This window comes from Salvelinus sp. IW2-2015, linkage group LG13 (assembly GCF_002910315.2).
Source record: "Salvelinus sp. IW2-2015 linkage group LG13, ASM291031v2, whole genome shotgun sequence".
Lineage (NCBI taxonomy): Eukaryota > Metazoa > Chordata > Actinopteri > Salmoniformes > Salmonidae > Salvelinus > Salvelinus sp. IW2-2015.
Window position 1 is genome coordinate 47,627,872 of NC_036853.1, and position 19,936 is coordinate 47,647,807.

General features: G+C 42.7%; 2 protein-coding genes across 2 annotated transcripts in view; both read right to left on the reverse strand.

Moving 5' to 3' along the window:
• The window catches only part of LOC139028482 (gastrula zinc finger protein XlCGF49.1-like), an 8,406-nt gene extending 2,843 nt beyond the window's left edge, over positions 1 to 5,563 (reverse strand). Inside the window, exons 1-3 of the mRNA XM_070446020.1 lie at positions 5,558 to 5,563; positions 4,545 to 4,556; positions 3,994 to 4,105 (exon numbers count right to left, since the gene is read on the reverse strand). Coding sequence (XP_070302121.1) covers positions 3,994 to 4,105; positions 4,545 to 4,556; positions 5,558 to 5,563 — 130 coding nt within the window. The remainder of the gene's footprint in view (positions 1 to 3,993; positions 4,106 to 4,544; positions 4,557 to 5,557) is intronic.
• LOC111971300 (zinc finger protein 850-like) overlaps positions 4,949 to 19,936 on the reverse strand; it is a 27,312-nt gene continuing 12,324 nt past the window's right edge. The window contains 5 exon segments of the mRNA XM_070446021.1: positions 4,949 to 6,953; positions 7,135 to 7,265; positions 7,666 to 7,933; positions 13,186 to 14,141; positions 14,353 to 14,464. Of these exon segments, the coding sequence (XP_070302122.1) occupies positions 5,682 to 6,953; positions 7,135 to 7,265; positions 7,666 to 7,933; positions 13,186 to 14,141; positions 14,353 to 14,464 (2,739 nt within the window). The 3' untranslated portion in view covers positions 4,949 to 5,681.

Here is a 19,936-nt window from a genome sequence, read left to right on the forward strand (position 1 = left end):
GATTTTTTTTTACCAGGCAGCTGTCTGATTTTTACAATTTCTTACATTTATTTTTTTTTAATTTCACCTTTATTATTAACCAGTAGGCTAGTTGGAGAACAGTTCATTTGCAACTGCGACTGCCAAGATAAAGCAAAGCAGTTCGACACATACAAAACAGAGTACACATGGAATAAACAAGCATACAATCAATAATACAGTAGGAAAATTAATACAGCATGTGCAAAATGAGGTAGGAATAGGAGGTAAGACAATAAATAGGCCATGGTGGCGAAGTAATTACAATATAGCAATTAAACAGCTGAATGGGATGAAGTGCAGTAGATTAATGTGCAAGAAGAATACTGGGGTGCAAGAGGAGCAAAAAAATAAATCAGTATGGGGATGAGGTAGAATTGGATGGCTATTTACAGATGGGCTATGTACAGGTGCAGTGATCTGTGAGCTGCTCTGACAGCTGGTGCTTAAAGCTAGTGAGGGAGGAAGAGTCTCCAGCTTTAGTGATTTTTGCAGTTCGTTCCAGTCATTGGCAGCAGAGAACTGGCAGGAAAGGCGGCCTAAAAAGAATTAGCTTTTGGGATGACCAGTGGATATACCTGCTGGAGCACGTGCTACGGTGGTGTTGCTATGGTGACCAGTGAGCTGTGAAAGGCGGGCTTTACCTAGCAGAGACTGTAGAATGACCTGGAGCCATGGGTTTGGCTGACGAGTATGTAGCGAGGGCAGCCAACAAGAGCGTACAGGTCACAGTGGTGGGAGTAGTATATAGGGCTTTGGTTACAAAACGAATGGCACTGTGATGGACTGCATCCATTTTGTTGAGTAGAGTGTTTTGGAGGCTATTTTGTAAATGACATCGCCGAAGTCGAGGATCGGTTAGGGATGGTCGGTTACGAGGGTATGTTTGGCAGCATGATGAAGGACGCTTTGTGCGAAATAGGAGCCAATTCTAGATTTAATTTTGGATTGGAGAGTTAATGTGAGTCTGGAAGGAGAGTTTACAGTCTAACCAGACACGTAGGTATTTGTTATTGTCCACATATTCTAAGTCAAACCGTCCAGAGTAGTGTGCTGGACAGGCGGGCAGGTGTGCGGGCAGCGATCGGTTGAAGAGCATGCATTTAGTTTTACTTGCATTTAAAGAGCATTGGAGGCCACGGAAGGAGTGTTGTTAGCATTGAAGCTCGTCTGGAGGTTAGTTAACAGTGTCCAAAGAAGGGCCAGAGGTAACAGAAGGTGTCGTCTGCGTAGAGGTGGATCAAAGAATCACCAGCAGCAAGAGCACATCATTGATGTATACAGAGGAGAGAGAATGCTCTGCCAGAGGTCCGGACAACAGGCACTCCGATTTGACACACTGAACTCTATCAGAGAAGTAGTTGGTGAACCAGGCGAGGCATATCATTGAGAAACAAAGTCAGTTGAGTGTGCCAATAAAGATGTTGTGATTGACAGTCGAAAGCTTAGCCAGGTCGATGAAATAGGCTGCACAGTAATGTCTCTTATCGATGGCGGTTATGATATCGTTTAGACCTTGAGCGTGGCTGAGGTGCACCCATGACCAGCTCTGAACCAGATTGCATAGCGGAGAAGTACGGTGAGATTTGAAATGGTCGGTAATCTGTTTGTTAACTTGGCTTTCGAAGACATTAGAAAGGCATGGTAGAATAGATATACGTGCTGTAGCAGTTGGGTCTAGAGTGTCTCCCCCTTTGAAGAGGGGGATGACCACGGCAGCTTTCCAATCTGTGGGAATCTTAGACGATACGAAAGAGAGTTAACATCCTAGTAATAGGGGTTGCAACAAATTTCGGCAGATCATTTTGAAAGAGAGGGTCCAGATGTCTAGCCCGGCTGATTTGTAGAGGTCCAGATTTTGCAGCTCTTTCAGACATCAGCTATCTGGATTTGGGTGAAGGAGAGAGTGGAGGATTGGCGAGTTGCTGTGGGGGGGGAAGGCTGTTGATCGGGGCAGGGGTAGCCAGGTGGAAAGCATGGCCAGCCGTAGAAAAATGCTCATTGAAATTCTCAATTATAGTGGATTTATCGGTGATGACAGTGTTTCCTAACCTCAGTGCAGTGGGCAGCTGGAGGAGGTGCTCTTATTCTCCATGGACTCTACAGTGTCCCAGAACCTTTTTGAGTTTGTGCTACAGGATACAAATACATCAACAACAATAAAATGGATGACCATGCTTTGTGATGTTTCAAAACAAGAAATGTATTAGTATGAAGTATGTGGTATTTTGCTCAACTTCATACAACATTTTGTGACCTGAGTCTTTTAACCAAAATATCAGAGACAAAATGTTCAGCTGCCGCTTTAAGGGGGAGGTTACCGTGGTATTTGGGCCACTCGAGTTGTGCCAGGTATGTCTGTGTGCGTGTGAGATTTGGGATCTGACTAGGGTGTCTCTTCACTATCAATTGAAGTAGCAGAATCAAAATAATGTTGAAAAACAACCTAGCTTGTAGACAAAACAATGTAAATAGCCAAGAAACACGAGGACAAAGTCTCACTTTGTAGACCTTTGAGTAAATTAGACACTTTTATGACTGTGTGCGGCGCCTCTAAAAATGAATCTCTCAGCACTTCAGTCAGTGCACACAGCTCCCCAGCCAGGCAGTGTTTCTGCGCGAGGTGGGATATAGGATTCCTATTTCTTTGTGCGATTAGCAGCTATGAAACAAAACAGATCTGCTCATACTTGACGTTTGACTATTTTTATTTGTAAATGTAATGCTGGCACTGTAGAGCCCTGGAAATTGACCACCGCCAACGTGGCTGGTGAAATAGAAATTCTTACCCGCCAATGCCTAAATCTACCGGTGTAGCAGGTGTTTATATTTTATGCCCTGAAACCAGCTTCCCCCTGAAGCTAGGCCAGCAGAGTCCGTTGGCCCATTGAAATTCTCAATTATAGTGGATTTATCGGTGATGACAGTGTTTCCTAACCTCAGTGCAGTGGGCAGCTGGGAGGAGGTGCTCTTATTCTCCATGGACTCTACAGTGTCCCAGAACCTTTTTGAGTTTGTGCTACAGGATACAAATACATCAACAACAATAAAATGGATGACCATGCTTTGTGATGTTTCAAAACAAGAAATGTATTAGTATGAAGTAATGTGGTATTTTGCTCAACTTCATACAACATTTTGTGACCTGAGTCTTTTAACCAAAATATCAGAGACAAAATGTTCAGCTGCCGCTTTAAGGGGGGAGGTTACCGTGGTATTGGGGCCACTCGAGTTGTGCCAGGTATGTCTGTGTGCGTGTGAGATTTGGGATCTGACTAGGGTGTCTCTTCACTATCAATTGAAGTAGCAGAATCAAAGTAATGTTGAAAAACAACCTAGCTTGTGAACAAAACAATGTAAATAGCCAAGAAACACGAGGACAAAGTCTCACTTTGTAGACCTTTGAGTAAATTAGACACTTTTATGACTGTGTGCGGCGCCTCTAAAAATGAATCTCTCAGCACTTCAGTCAGTGCACACAGCTCCCCAGSCAGGCAGTGTTTCTGCGCGAGGTGGGATATAGGATTCCTATTTCTTTGTGCGATTAGCAGCTATGAAACAAAACAGATCTGCTCATACTTGACGTTTGACTATTTTTATTTGTAAATGTAATGCTGGCACTGTAGAGCCCTGGAAATTGACCACCCGCCAACGTGGCTGGTGAAATAGAAATTCTTACCCGCCAATGCCTAAATCTACCGGTGTAGCAGGTGTTAATTTTATGCCCTGAACCAGCTTCCRCCTGAAGCTAGGCCAGCAGAGTCCTTGCCCATCTTCCCGAAAACATCTGAAACCCTACCTCTTCAAAGAGTATCTTAAATAACCCCACCGCATCCCCCCTCCACTATGTCGCCTCTGGTCCTGGCCTGCTTGCTGATGTGCTTTGGGCCCTTGGCTGCACCGGTCTGGGAATCCAAGATGGCATCCCATTGAAGCTCTATTACTCTATGTAGGTTATWTGTATTTCTCCCTTACCTTGCTCCCCCATCTTTAGTCCACTCAGCAGATCAATGCTCTCTGGYCCGTCTTCTATTGTCTCCTCTTTGACTAGCAGTAGATCAGGCTTCCCATCCTCCATGTCTACTGACTGTAAGAGATACAGAGTGAGAGGATGTTGGATCAWGAAATCTGATATGAGCACCCTGCTATGGAGCATTTTCTGTTTGGGCAATGAGGGATTGCTATGAGTATTATTCAAACATGGTAGTTGATTTGGAAAAGTGATAGATGATTTGATTACTTGACACTCTTTAATGGTTTGATAATTCAAAAGCATGGTCCCATATCCGCAAAGAGTCTCAGAGTAGAAGTGCTGATCAAGGATCAGGTCCCCACCTGTCTACATAGTCTTATTCATAATTATCTAAAAGGCAAATCTGATCCTAGGTCAGCATTTCTACTCTGAGTTGCTTTGTGGATATTGGACCTGARTTAATACCATGCAGACAATTGTTTACAGTGGCTCACCTCAGTGTGACTGTGTGTTTCCTCTGTGGGTTCAGGAGGAGGTGTAGTCTAGACCTCACACTCTCCTCCTCCTGGAAGAGAGAGGTGATACAGATTACACAGACATACACTCTCTCAGGTACGTACACACAGATAATAAACACACTTTCAACATGGAGTGTTTACCCATCCCCACTACGTTTGAGTCCTATACTGTAGTTACAGAATGACTTCATTGTTGTAAAACCCAGCATGGTGGACATAAATATGTTGTGGGTAAAAATAAGTTGGCTATGATAAATCAAAAGTCATCAGACAAACCTGAAAACTATTTTGACGTATACAGTAGGTGTTTGTTAGTGTGCGGGTAAGTCTGCCTATAGTAAGTAAGTCTATACTGGTTATAAAGCGCTGTCGGGTGTATGCAGAATAGGGTGAGATGGGATGTGATGTATACCAAAGAGGGTCTCAATGAGTCTTAGAATGAAAAGTCTACTTTTGTGTTTATTAAACATGAACAAGTGTTAAGGTGGCAATCCAGTCTCCTTTTCACCTCATTTAACAGCAGATTTACTAAAAAGGCACATCTCAATAGGTGGTCCAGGACATAGCACAAGTGGGTGGGCCTTTCCTCTTTTATTCACTAGGCCGATAGCATCACAACTTCCTATCAAACCAACTCATTGAATGCCCTACTCCTTGAAGTTTGCAGTTGTGTTCCAAAAAACTTTTGCTCAACATTTTCTATTGTATTTATACTTGGGATATCACRTTACAACAGAAAAAGATCAATCACGGGAGGAAGTCGTTAAATACACCATATGAAAACCACACATACACGTCTCAACTAAACCTCTGCATGAACTTAATAAACTGCATTCGTTTTCTCATTAAAAGTGTCTTGGGGYAAAAAATAGTAGTTGAATGGAAGTAATGAAACAGGCATTTGTGAACATCATATCCTACACAGTACAAACACTATGTAACATACTTTTTTTTAGGGTTATACAGTATTTCATACAGTATTATACAATGTATCACACAATGTCTGGATGCAATATTCTACTCAGGTTTAAACACTGAAATTTGTTACTCTCATTATTCCAAATGCATCTGTGGGTCTTTTCAGTTGACAACAATGACAATTAATCTTTGTCTTTAATGAAGGGTAGGATCTAAACATCAGAAGCTATCGATTGGAATGGTAACTTTATATTTTATAGAGTGGAATGTTTTTTCTGCTGGTGTATCCTGAGGTAGCTCCTCTCTGAAAACCTCTTCCCGCAYTGTGTACAGGCAAATGGCTTTTCTCCCGTGTGGACCTTCAGGTGCATCTTCAGGTGACCAGCCTGGGCGAAGCGCATGGGACACTGGGTACAGCTGTAGGGTTTTTCCCCTGTGTGGACCCTCTGGTGCCTCTTCAGGTCACCAGCCTGGGCGAAGCACATGGGACACTGGGTACAGCTGAAGGGTTTCACTCCTGTGTGGACCCTCTGGTGCCTCTTCAGGTTGCCAGCCTGGGCGAAGCGCATGGGACATTGGGTGCAACTGAAGGGTTTCACCCCTGTGTGGACCCTCTGGTGGATCTCCACCTTCTGGGGACAGCTGAAGCCTTTGTTACAGAATCTGCAGAGGAACCGTTTCTCTTTACTACCGCTTAATGTTTCTCCCCCTTCCTGAACCTGGGCTCTAGCCCTGTCGTTTGATTTCAATACCTGATCGAAAAGGACGCGGCCGTGTGAATTAGAATGCCCCATCGACGTGGASACTGGTTCGTGATCCCTTAGTGCCTGTAAAGGGGAGTGGGTCGCAACATTTTGATTGGTCTCTAAGCTTCCCCTGTAATCTAAGAAATCTCTGCCCTGTGAGTGTCCGTCTCCTAGGTGACTATCTGCATTSCATGTGGGAAGAACGTCGCCCTCCACTTTCACAGTCACTTCCTCTACAACCAGACCCTCCCCTTTCTCATCTAGGCACCCTTCAGAGTATACACTACTACTGTACCGGTTCCAATCCCCTGTAGACAGATCAGTGTGTGTCTCTAAACCCAATCGCATGTTGCCAGGGTCCATCTCCGTAGCGTAAGAACAAGACGGATCATTGCCAGTCTCTGACGCGTCACCTGAGTCTGGATGGGAATTAACAGCCCTCATGCTTGGGTTACCGTAAAGTAAATACTCTGAACCGGGAGCAGGAGGACAGCCCAGTGGCCCCAGCCCCAGTCGCTCTGGGTCTGATCTGTGGTCAGATCCTGTGTGTAAAAGCCTTTGRGTTACAGTTAAAGTCTCTGTGTCTGTCTCTGACTTGTGTCTGTCTCTGACCTCCGTGACGCTGCGTTGGGTCCTGGGCTGCACTGTGGCGGGGTCCTCCSTGGCTACAGGGTGCACTTCAGCCGTTCCAGTCTGGATGACTCTGCTGTGACGTGGGTCCTCCTCTCCTTCAGACCTCTCCTGCTTGACCCCAGGACCTGCAGCCTCTGCATCTGCAGACTGACACAAGAAGAGATGAGGCTATTACCTAAATTGGATAACAATGTCYTAGGGAAGTCAAACAAGCTCCCCTATGGTAGATGTGCATGTACGCAAGTCAATAGCTGAAGAAAGCCTTGCTGAAATTAACGGGCTATTGATTTACAAATRAGGATTTTTTATGCAACACTATTAGACTAACCTCTATCAAGATAACATGCTGGGTTGAGGATCCACTCCCTTCATCAACAGTGATTGGTTGGTCATCTCCCCATGTATTGTGTCCCCCTGGCTTCACAAAGCTCCTGTGGCCTCCAGTGAAATGTCCTTCACCTGAGAGAGTGATTGGGGGAAAGATGGGGTTAAGTTCGGTAAGGTCAATGCTCAACGCTATATTGTACCCTATTGACACTGTCTAGAATTGGCAGCTATTTTAAGGTAACACTTCTCATAACTTCTTGATATACTAATTATTTATTGATGTATTATGTTCCATGTATCACATTGTCTTCATTGAGTAAATAATAGGAAATGCAGCACATCAAMAATCTGATTAGAATATGATAGTGTCTTTGCGCAAGATAGCTAAGTAATCAGGGGCATTATTGCATACTATCCAACAACTGACCAAGACCCAATTCTGGGTAACACATCTGAACACGTGCAGAACGAGGAGACAGGCACTGAGCTATATATGAACKGCGACAGGCCGCGTAGGCTCGGCAGAATATACCTCTAGCCATTGCTCTGTACCGGTCGAGAATCTTGACACTTTTGGGACGACTGGTTAGGACGCGCTCCCGTGCCATCTTCAGTTCAAATATCTGTAGTTTCCTCCGCAATGCCCTGTTTTCTTTCTGGTGCTGAGTTATTTCCAAACGAAACAGTGCATAGTCGTCGTCTACGAGTTTACAGATCTCTYCCACGGCTGCATTCGCTAGCACCTCCATGATGGAGGCTATTTGAGTGTGGAAAACCATTCCGTCAGCCATTGTTAGCAGCTAGCATTAACTAGATATCACCAAGTCCTGTCTCCAACGTGTATTAAAGACTACATAGGGTAAGTATGTGCTTCTGTGCTGTTAAATGAATCATTTTAAGTGCCATGGTSTTAATAAACGTCTAAATAGCAACAATAAACACGCTAACGTGTAAATTGTTATTCGTAATTTACTTCCGTTTACACAGAAGATAAATGATGTTATTGGTAGGCGTCATAGAAGGGTGTGGCTAAATAAAGGGTATGCGCGATGTTCTTGAATTACGGTACTGCTTATTACATTACACGTCAAACCGAATCATGATCAGGATCTTTCAAGCAGTTGTCACTAGTATCCACAGCCAAAGTCATAATTATGTCTAACCCTGCCTATTTCTACAATGTATCTMATTAACATTTGATTTTAAAACMAACCATAAATTAAGACCAAAAAGCTCATATTTGTTTWCATTCAATTTTACGATATAGCCAATTTTGACAGTGGCCGTGGAATCTAGTGGAAACCCTTTCATAGGTTCGAAGGAAAATGAGGCCACGTMTTGATCTAAAGGATAAACAAGTACATAAAAAGTAAACATACCAAAAGGACATGATTTCTCATTAACAGATTTGATCACCTAATTATAGTACATAAAGGAACAGGTACCACCTGATTATGCAAAATAATGTTGGGAGGGACATTATATTTGTTGACTAGAACAAAGGTAAAAACCAAATTCAAAGGGGGAATATACAGTGTATTTGGAAAGTATTCACTTTTCCCACATTTTGTTACTTTAGCCTTATTCTAAAATGTATTAAATTCATTATTTTCCTCAATCAACACACAATACCCCATAATGACAAAGCGAAAACAGGTTTTTAGACATTTTTTCAAATTTATTACAAATAAAAAACAAATACCTTATTTACCTTATTTATTTACAAGTATTCAGCCCCTTTGCTATGAGACTCGAAATTGAGCTCCGGTGCATCCGATTTCCATTGATCATCCTTGATGTTTCTACAACTTGATTGGACTCCACCTGTGGTAAATTCAATTGATTGGACATGATTTGGAAAGGCACACACCTGTCTATGTAAGGTCCCACAGTTGACAGTGCATGTCAGAGCAAAAACCAAGCCATGAGGTCGAAGGAATTACTCCTCAGTAAAAGGCACATGACAGCCCGCTTGGAGTTTGCCAAAAGGCACCTAAAAGACTGACTATGAGAAACAAGATTATCTGGTCTGATAAAACCAAGATTGAACTCTTTGGCCTGAATGCCAAGCGTCACGTCTGGAGGAAACCTGGCACCATCCCTACAGTTTTTCAGCGGCAGGGACTGGGAGACTAGTCACGGTCGAGGGAAAGATGAACAGAGCAAAGTACAGAAAGATTCTTGATGAAAACCTGCTCCAGAGCGCTCAGAACCCCAGACTGGGGTGAAGGTTCACCTTCCAACAGGACAATGACCCTAAGCACACAGCCAAGACAACGCAGGAGTGGCTTCGGGACAAGTCTCTGCATGTCCTTGAGTGGCCCAGCCAGAGCCCGGAATTAAACCAGATCATACATCTCTGTAGAGATCTTAAAATAGCTGTGCAATGACGCCCACCATCCAACCTGACAGCGCTTGAGAGGATCTGCAGAGAAGAATGGGAGAAACTCCCCAAAATCAGGTGTGCCAAGCTTGTAGCGTCTTACCCAAAAAGACTCGAGGCTGTAATCACTGCCAAAGGTYGTTCAATAAAGTACTGAGTATAGGGTCTGAATACTTTCCCGAATGCACTGTTTTCATATAGTGTTAGACTTCAAGGATAGTGTTTCGGCTATGCCAGCACACCAAACAACAAATCTGTATTATGTAAGAATGTTAGCATACCCAGATGCTCAACTGAGGCACTTAGTAATAAAAACTCTTAGCCCAGGACACTTCACATGATAACTATAATATTTCAGCTAAAGAATTGCTACGATTTCTCCCCATTGTGGGCACACCTATGTCTGATGAGGTAACTCAGGAAGAAGAAGCTCTTGGWACATAGTTTGCATTTGAAGGGCCTCTCCTTGGTGTGAACAGTCTGGTGCTGCTTCACATACCTTGCCTCAACAAAGCTCTTCCCACATGTGGGGCAGGAATACGGCTTGTCAGCATCTGTCCTATTGCTTGGCCTCTTAAGTTTTGACCCTATGAKACCAGAGGAGGTAGAAGCAGGAGCCACCACCATCAGGTGGTTAGTCTTTGAGCTCCCTCTAGCCATTGTTTGGGTGTTGGGATTGTGTGCTGTGTTATAGGCTAGGAACCTCTTGTGGTGACCACCCATCCTGACCCTGTCTGTATTGGTGAGGTAACCATGAGGTAGCTGAGGAAGGCTAGACCCAGGTCCAAGCCCAGACCTTCTATGAACCCATTCACCAGGCATTAGACGAGACTCTGAAGGAAAATAAAGACTTCCTGATAGACTACCATCAGGGGGGTCTCCCACCACTCTCTGTGAAGGCTGAAGCCTAAGGTGACCTGCTCTGTTCATCATGGATACTGTGGTGTTTGTATCATAGGAACAGGAGGGTCTATCTCTATCAGCCCCAGGCCCTACTTCATCCCTGCACTGAGACTGTGAAGAGAAGGGTCTGGGCTGCGGACTGGATCCCTGACTGGAGCCTCCGTCTCTCTGATGACCACCAGGACTGTTCAGTCCACCTGTCCACTGGTTGTGTTCTGTGTAGTGGTGGAATCTCTGTTCCTCGTGGGTCGGTCCTGGTTCCGACTCAGTAAGGAAGATCGATGGCTCCTGATCCAGGGTGCTGGGTCTGGGTTTGTGACCAGCCGTTTCAGAGGTTTACTCTCTCCTGCCAGCAACACCAGATATCAGCGGGTCCTCATGGACTACAGACTAAACACAAATTGTACAAAAGAGCATATAAAAAGGTTCATATAAGAAACTCTGCTGTAGACACAGAAACATGACATATAATAAAATGTTAAACCACKGTCAAGCCTCTCTCTAACACTGAGACTCAAGTACCTAACAARATGGAGCCATTGGAGTTAATTATTTAAAACATTTACATATGTGTTAATTCGAGAATTAAGTATAATGTTTTGGTTCGACTGAAATAAAGGAAACTCAGTCCCTGCAATAATACAAAAATAACCAAGTCAGTCAGCACAGTCAATTTTGTATTTTATTTCAACAAAATGGTAATACGCTCACAATGTAAAGTACAGTACTTTTTATTGCACAAAACAATGAGTAGGGCTGTGGTGGTCATGACATTTTGTCAGCTGGTTGTCATGCAAAAGCCTGCTGGTCTCATGGTAATTGACCAGTAATGAACATAAACACGTTGAGRAWCTCCAGCCCTCCATGCATACAAGCTGCTGATGAACTTCGGAACATCTACATTTAAAAATACAGAATAAATCAATTGAATATACGCCATCACAACAAAGCCACGATTTATTTTAGGCCAGTCTAAAGAAACATGATGTGAAGAAAATGTATTTCAGAAGAATAGAATGAGTTGCCCTACTGTATACTGTCAAAAATAAATATCATTTTATGGCTATGCGCCATGCTGTAGGCTTGTTCATTTAGCAGACAAGATATGCTTATAAGTCCCATGCCATTATTTTATATTATATGATTTTATAGTAAGAAGATTATAATTTAACTTAAAATAGAAATTATATTTTTCCCATTCCGGTGGAGTGCGCATATGAAGTGTCTATGTTGAGCATAAAAGTCATCATTTGAAACAGGTCCTATATGCCAGATTTTCTGTAATTTGGCAACTTTAGTTGTGAATGATACAAACCTTACAATGCCTTAGAAATCAAAAGGTATGGGCTGCATGATGCGACGATAGGCTATTGACGATTTTGAGAAAGTCACAAAAAAAAGCTTGTGCTCTGTTCCTTGCCTCAGGCTGCACATGCTGTTCTCTCCAGCTCTCATCAAGTGATTATTATTTCACCAGACTATTCTCAATTTAATCTTAACTAATATGTAAAATMAGTTTCGATTTAGAAGGGCCCATTATCACATTTGCAGAAACAGGGACAAGAGAAGAAAATGCATATCATCCGTATCGAATAGCGAATGGAGATCACTTTCCCGCAGCTTGGTCCCATTTCGGGGAAACTACTTKATGTGATAGATATTCTGCCCAAACTCTGCATGCCATGGGCACTACAATCCTGTTCCTYCAGCTACCCAGTGCTTAATTTGGAAAACCAAGTGAAATKTGTCAGGGAACATCGATAGTAACATATTTTCACAACGAAACTGTCTGCTGTATTTCATTAAACTGTTGACAGCCCCCTCTCCCCTCTCTGTGCGCTGAAGAATGGCATGAAGGAAAGCGGGGAGGAGATGGAAAGGCATGGTGGTGAGATATTCTGTAGCTAAAGGTAACATATCAGCCTATTAATTATGAAAAATATAAAACTATTACTAGGCTATACAAAATCAAATAAAAATTKACTATAATGTAGACTGAATTTGTTTTATTTAGGCTAGGCCAATTTTGTACCAAAGATATCTTATCAGTTTTTTATGAAAAATGTTTCCACTCAGATTCAACCTGTTGTTGAACTAATTTATTCAAATTGATCAATCAATCACAGTGAGGTGAGTTTTAAAAGCACATACTGTTTTGATGATAAGTGTTTAATGTGATTTTCGATTACATTTGCATTGATGTCAGAGTGGCTAGAAGGGCAATAGAGCCCTGAGTACCAGGCCATTAGCGACCTGATGATCGTTACCGAGTTGGGTACTACGAACATATGTCCAGAGTGCTTAAAAGGAGATTACCATGACTGGTCACATKGAATTTTATTGCGGTCATGACGCATGAATGCTGGATTACCGCAACAGTCCTAGTMACATGGAGAATAACTTTTATCACTATGGTAACAGTTGACCTTTTCTGTAAATCTGGTACCCTTCTCTTTGATAAAATGAATTTGAGAATACTTTGGAAAAGGTTCAACATTACAGTACACACAGCTTCATTACTTTATGCCAAGTAAACATTAATTAAGGCACTATCATTTCCTCATTATCAAACACCATGATAAGGTTGTCACTCTTCATCAGTGAAACATTTTTACAGACACTATCACACCAACCATCACAATATCATCTACTCTGCCTTATCATACTCATTCTTCCCTCATGTCACCTCATCCAGCTCCCCACTACATCAAAAAACCAACATAATTAACTACAAACTAACTAATACTACATTATATGTCACTATACATGGCCCGTGTGCATTTTCTGCTGGTGTAACCTGAGGTAGCTCCTCTCTGAGAACCTCTTCTCGCAGTGCATACAGGCGAACGGCCTCTCTCCCGTGTGGACCTTCAGGTGCCTCTTCAGGCTGGACGTGTGGGAGAAACTGACCCGGCACAGGTGGCAGCCAAACGGTTTCTCCCCTGTGTGGACCCTCTGGTGCCTCTTCAGGCTGGATGAGTGGGAGAAACTTACCCGGCACAGGTTGCAGCTGAATGGTTTCTCCCCTGTGTGCATCCTCTGGTGGATCTCCACCTGTTGGGGGAAACTGAACGCTTTCCCACAGAACGAACATGGGAATCGCTTCTCTTTGGCGCCACCACCTTTACTGATTCCATCTCTACTACTGTCATTTGTCAATGGGCTTGTGTAGCCATTTAGTGTTGAGGCACTGGCATTGTCTGAGGTCTGGTTTAACATTAGGGGAGTGTGAGGAGGATGAAGGCCAGGGAGTGTCTGTGTTGTTGCAGGGTCCATGTTCCAGTTGATAGATCCTATAGCAGGCAGGCTGAAGGCAGCACCTGTTAGGTGGTTAACCTGAGGCGCCATCAGTCTCTCTGAATCACAACTATAGGAGCAGGACGGAGCATCGCTAGCAGAGTCTGTGTCTGTTCTCTCCTGCCGCATACAGACACCACCTCGTCCTCGCAGACCAAATCTACGCCTCGCCCTGGTCCCAGCCAGTCTGTTGTCATGGAAATTAAGTTTGGCTGTTGTTTTGTGTTCGACAGTCTGTTTTGGGTTGTGGTTAACAGTGTTGTTCCCCAGCTCGACATTAGGGACTCTGTCCCATCCACTGATCTCCACTATGTCGCCTCTGGCCCTGGACAGCTCGGTGATGTCGTCCCCTCGACCCTTGGCTGCTCCGGTCTGGGAATCCAAGATGGCCGCCCAGTCTCCTCTTTTAACCTCCAGCCAACCACCTGAAGGAAGAGGTTACAAAATATACTTMTTTTAAAACATGGCAGAGAAAACTCTACATATGGAATTGTTTTCGTCAATTACCTGGTCAAATTCATGCATTGTGTGTTTTGTTGTATTGATTTAATTTTCTGAAAAAATAATAGCCAGGCACATCACTATTCCCATTGAAGATATATTACTGTATGTAGGCTATATGTATTTCTTTCTTACCTTGCTCCCCCATCTTTAGTCCACTTAACAGGTCAATGCTCTCTGGTACGTCTTCTATGGTCTCCTCTTTGACCAGCAGCAGATCAGGCTTCCCATCCTCCATGTCTACTGGCTGTAAGAGATACAGAGTGAGAGGATGTTGGATCAAGAAATCTGATACGAGCACCCTGCTATGAAGCATCTTCTGGTTGGGCAATGAGAGTTTGCTATGAGCACTATACAAACATGTTAGGTGATTTGATACTATGCAAACATGTTAGTTGAGTTTAATACTTGATACTCTTTAATGGTTTAATAAATGAAAACATGGTCCCACACTTAAGACAAAATGAATCAAGACCAGGGCCCGCATCCACAAAGTGTCTCAGAGTAAAAGTTCTCCTACTCTTATGGGTAAAAATAAAAGCTATGCTTGAAGAATCTTTAGTCATAAGAGTCCTACCTAGTCTACAGATATTTAGGAGAACTCATGAGCTGTTCTAACTAGTTGAGTTACCAGCAAGTGTCTAGATAATAGAAAAGGGCAGCGAGTCAGTGGTTCCTGCACCATATGCAATTACTTTGGAGTTGTTGAAAGAATGTGTTGATATTTCTATATGATCAATCCAGAAATAATCTAGACCTACCTGCAACAGTATCTCTTGCGCTTTTGACAATGATTTCACATGATAAGCCGAAATTGTTTTAACCACTAGGCTAATAAATAATCCCAATTTTCTTTTGATTATTTCAATAACCTACATTGTTATTTCATCTTCATCTTGATAGACATTCAGTCTACCTTTAAAAAATATACTTAAATTGGGTATGCCTTTAGGTTTGGAGATTGAAAGCATCTAGATGATGTTGCACAAAACGTTTGAAAGGTCTATAATTTTCACATGATAAGGCCTACGTTAACTTTGATTATGTTTGATGGAAATGATAGACTATTCAAACGTTTCATGCAACATTATCGGCAAGTGAGTTGATGCCTACTGTGCCAAAGCGATTTAGAGTTGTTAAACGGTAGTGACGAGTGTGTGTTGATATAACGGTAATAGCCTATTAATATAATTCCGCTTTTAACAACCATCAGAATTGGTTAAAAAAAGTTATGCATGACAAAATATTAGGCAAGAATTAAGTTTAGGCAAAGTAATTGTATTAGGTGAAAATTATATTAAACATTTTACCATTACAACATTTGATGGTTGTCTGAAGCATTCTATAGTCCAAAACTGGCAATGCCTTATCGCGATGTGTTATTCCCCATAATTCTAATTCTTATGACCGAAAAGAGCTTCTGGATATCAGAACAGCGATCACTAACCTCGATTTGGATGAATATTTCTACTTCAACGAGTCAGAGGAGCCGAACATACTGCTCACCCCGGACCAGGCACTAATCCCGGAGACTCMGAAAATAAATAAATTGTGCAAGAGTGGCCAACATGCGGGCACCCTGACAGACTACGTCAGCGAGTACATAAACCACCTCTACCCTCCGTTCTATTGGCGAACYTACAATCACTGGAAAACAAACTGGGCGAGCTCCGTTCGAGACTATCCTATCAACAGCACCTAAAGAACTGTAATAACCCATGGTTCTCCGAGTCTTGGCTGAAGAAGAACATGGATAATATACATCTGGCTGGTTTTTCCATGCATTAGTAGGACAGAACGGCAGCATCCGGTAACCTCAAGGGGGAGGTGTATTTCTCTTTGTTAACAACAGCTGGTGCGATCTCTAAAATTAAGGTCTCGAGGTTCTGCTTGCCTAAATTAGAATATCTCATGATAAGCTGTAGACCATACTATTTACCAAGAGAGTTTATCTATATTTTTTGTAGCTGTCTATTTACCACCACAAACAGATGGGACTAAGACCGCACTCAACGAGCTGTATAGAGCCATAAGCAAACAAGAAAATTCACAAAATTCACAAGGCCGCAGGGCCAGATGGATTACCAGACGCGTACTCAGAGCATCCGCTGACAAACTGGCAAGTGTCTATACTGACATTTTCAACCTCTCCCTGACCCAGTCAGTAATACCTACATGTTTAAAGCACCATAGTCCCTGTGCCCAAGAACGCCTAGGTAACCAGTCTAAATGACTATCGCCTCGTAACACTRGCATATGTAGCAATGAAATGCTTTGAAACCATCACTCCAGACACCCTGGACTAACTRCAATTCGCATTCCGACCCAACAGATCCACAGATGACGCAATCTCTATTTCACTCCACACTGCCCTCTCCCACCTGGACAAGAGGTGAGAATGCTGTTCATTGACTACAGCTCAGCGTTCAACCCCATAGTGCCCTCAAAACTCATCACTAAGCTTAGTCCCCTCCTGTACTCCCTGTTCACCCGCGACTGCATGGACGTGCACACCATTAAGTTTMCTGACGACACGACGGTGGTAGGCCTGATCACTGACSACGATGAGACAGCCTATAGGGAGAAGGTCAGAGAAGTGGCAGTGTGGTGCCAGGACAACAACCTCTCCCTCAACGTCAGCAAGGCAAAGGAGCTGATCATGGACTACAGGAAACGGAGGGCTGAACACGGCCCCATTTACATCGACCGAACTGTAGTGGAGTGGATCGAGTGCTACAAGTTRCTCAGTGTCCACATCACTAAGGACCTATCATGGTCCACACACACACCAACACAGTCATGAAGAGGGACGACAATGCCTCTTCCCCCTCAGGAGGCTGAAAAGATTTGGCATGGGCCCTCAGATCCTCCAAAAGTCCTACAGCTGCACCCATGACAGCATCTTGACTGGCTTTATCACCGCTTGGTATGGCAACTYCTTGACATCCAACCGCAAAGCGCTATAGAGTGTAGTGCATACGGCCCAGTACCTCACTGGGGCCGAYCTCGCTGCCATCCAGGACCTTGATACCAGGCGGTGTCAGAGGAAGACCCTAAACATTGTCAAAGACCCCAGCTACTCAAGTCATAGACTGTTCTCTCTGCTACTGCAGGGCAAGCGGTACCGATGCACCAAATTCCACATGACCATTTAGTTACAGTAATTCGGCTTCTCCAAGCTCTGATGCTGCTGATCGTCATTAGTAGCCTACTAAACTTGCTAACTGCCTGGTACTCAGCACTATATTGTCCCTTTAATCACTCTGACATCAATGCAAATGTAATCGAAAATCTAATCAAACACTTCATGAGAACCCATGAGCTCATGTTGCACAACATTTCAATAAGCTATYCAATTCTGTGAGAAAACAGAGTGATGGCCTCTTAAAAAGAGGAGGATCCCATCAGCTTTCTATAGGCTAGGCCTACTATATTTATTTCTTAACTTTCCTAATATTAGGCACATTGCTAATATTTACAACAGGAGTATAGCTTATGTGGCTGGCATGAAAATAAACCACGGGGAAAAACGTCCTCCATTCGCTATTTAAGTGCATAGATGACATGTATTTTTTCCGCTGCCCCTGTTTTGATAGGTGCATGATAATGGTCCATTCTAAATCAAAACAAATTTCACACATATTTTATTTTGTATATGTAAATACAATAGACTGATGAGTGACAATATTAGCCTATCACTTGTGAATGATATACAGTTGAAGTCGGAAGTTTACATACACTTAGGTTGGAGTCATTAGAACTCATTTTTCAACCACTCCACAAATTTCTTGTTAACAAACTAGAGTTTTGGCAAGTCGGTTAGGACATCTACTTTGTGCATGACACAAGTCATTTCCCCAACAATTGTTTACAGACAGATTATTTCACTTATAATTCACTGTATCACAAGTCCAGTGGGTCTGAAGTTTACATACACTATGTTGACTGTGCCTTTAGCTTCTTATGGCAGGGGGCAGTATTGAGTAGCTTGGATGAATAAGGTGCCCAGAGTAAACTGCCTGCTACTCAGCCCCAGAAGCTAAGATATGCATATTATTAGTAGATTTGATTAGAAAACACTGAAGTTTCAAACTGTTTGAATGATGTCTGTGAGTATAATAGAACTCATATGGCAGGCAAAAACCTGAGAAAAYAATCCAAKCAGGAAGTGGGAAATCTGAGGTTTGTAGGTTTGCCTATCCAATATACAGTGTCTATGGGGTCATATTGCACTTCCTAAGGCTTCCACTAGATGTCAACAGTCTTTAGAACCTTGTTTGATGCTTCTACTGTGAAGGATGAGGGAATAAGAGCTGATTGAGTCAGGGCTCTGGCAGAGTGCCACGAGCRCACTCAGGCGCGCCCCCGTGAGAGTTAGCTGCGTTCCATCGCATTTCTACAGACAAAGGAATTCTCCGGTTGAAACATTATTGAAGATTTATGTTAAAATCATCCTAAAGATTGATTCTATACATCGTTTGACATGTTTCTATGAACTGTAATGGAATTTTTTTACTTTTCGTCTGGCCTGCGCGTCATCAATTTGGATTTTGGAACTAAACGTGCGAACAAAAAGGAGGTATTTGGACAAATTATGGATGTTATCTAACAAAACAAACATTTATTGTGGAGCTGGGATTCCTGGGAGTGCATTCTGATGAAGATCATCAAAGGTAAGTGAATATTTATAATGCTATTTCTGACTTCTGTTGACTCCACAACATGGCGGGTACCTGTATGGCTTGTTTTGGTCTCTGAGCGCTGTACTCAGATTATTGCATGGTGTAGTTTTTCCCGTAAAGTTTTTTTGAAATCTGACACAGCGGTTGCATTAAGGAGAAGTTTATCTAAAGTTCCATGTAAAACACTTGTATCTTTTATCAATGTTTATTATGAGTATTTCTGTGGCTATCTGCAAAATCACCGGATGTTTTGGAATCAAAACATTACTGCACGTAACACGCCAATGTAAACTGAGATTTTTGGATATAAATATGCACATTATCGAACAAAACATAGATGTATTGTGTAACATGATGTCCGGTGAGTGTCATCTGATGAAGATCATCAAAGGTTAGTGATTCATTTTATCTATATTTCTGCTTTTTGTGACTCCTCTCTTTGGCTGGAAAATTGTCTGTGTGTTTTTTTGACTTGGCTCTGAACTAACATAATGATATGTTGTGCTTTCACTGTAAAGCCTTTTTGAAATCGGACACAATGGGTAGATTAACAAGAAGTTTATCTTTCATTTGCTGTATTGGACTTGTTAATGTGTGAAAGTTTCCTCCGTGTTTCCTCCGACACATTGGTGTGGCTGGCTTCCGGGTTAAGTGGGCATTGTGTCAAGAAGCAGTGTGGCTTGGTTGGGTTGTGTTTCGGAGGACGCACGGCTGTCGAACTTTGCCTCTCCCGAGTCTGTACGGGAGTTGCAGCGATGAGACAAGACTAACTACCACGAAAATGGGGTAAAAAAAAGAATAATAACAAAATATAAAAATAAAAAGCATTACATGCATAATCGCATTTGTGATCACTTTTGATAATGGTGTTTTCCGCTAATGTAACATTTGCGCTTATAGCCTACTGCCGTGTGCGCATTGCTGCGCTTATAATTTGAAGAAATAGCATAATAGTTTATCAACATTTTAAGATAAACGTTCTGATGTGTTGTATCAGCCACAATGCTTAAAGTTTTTTGATGCTAGTGGTTGTATTA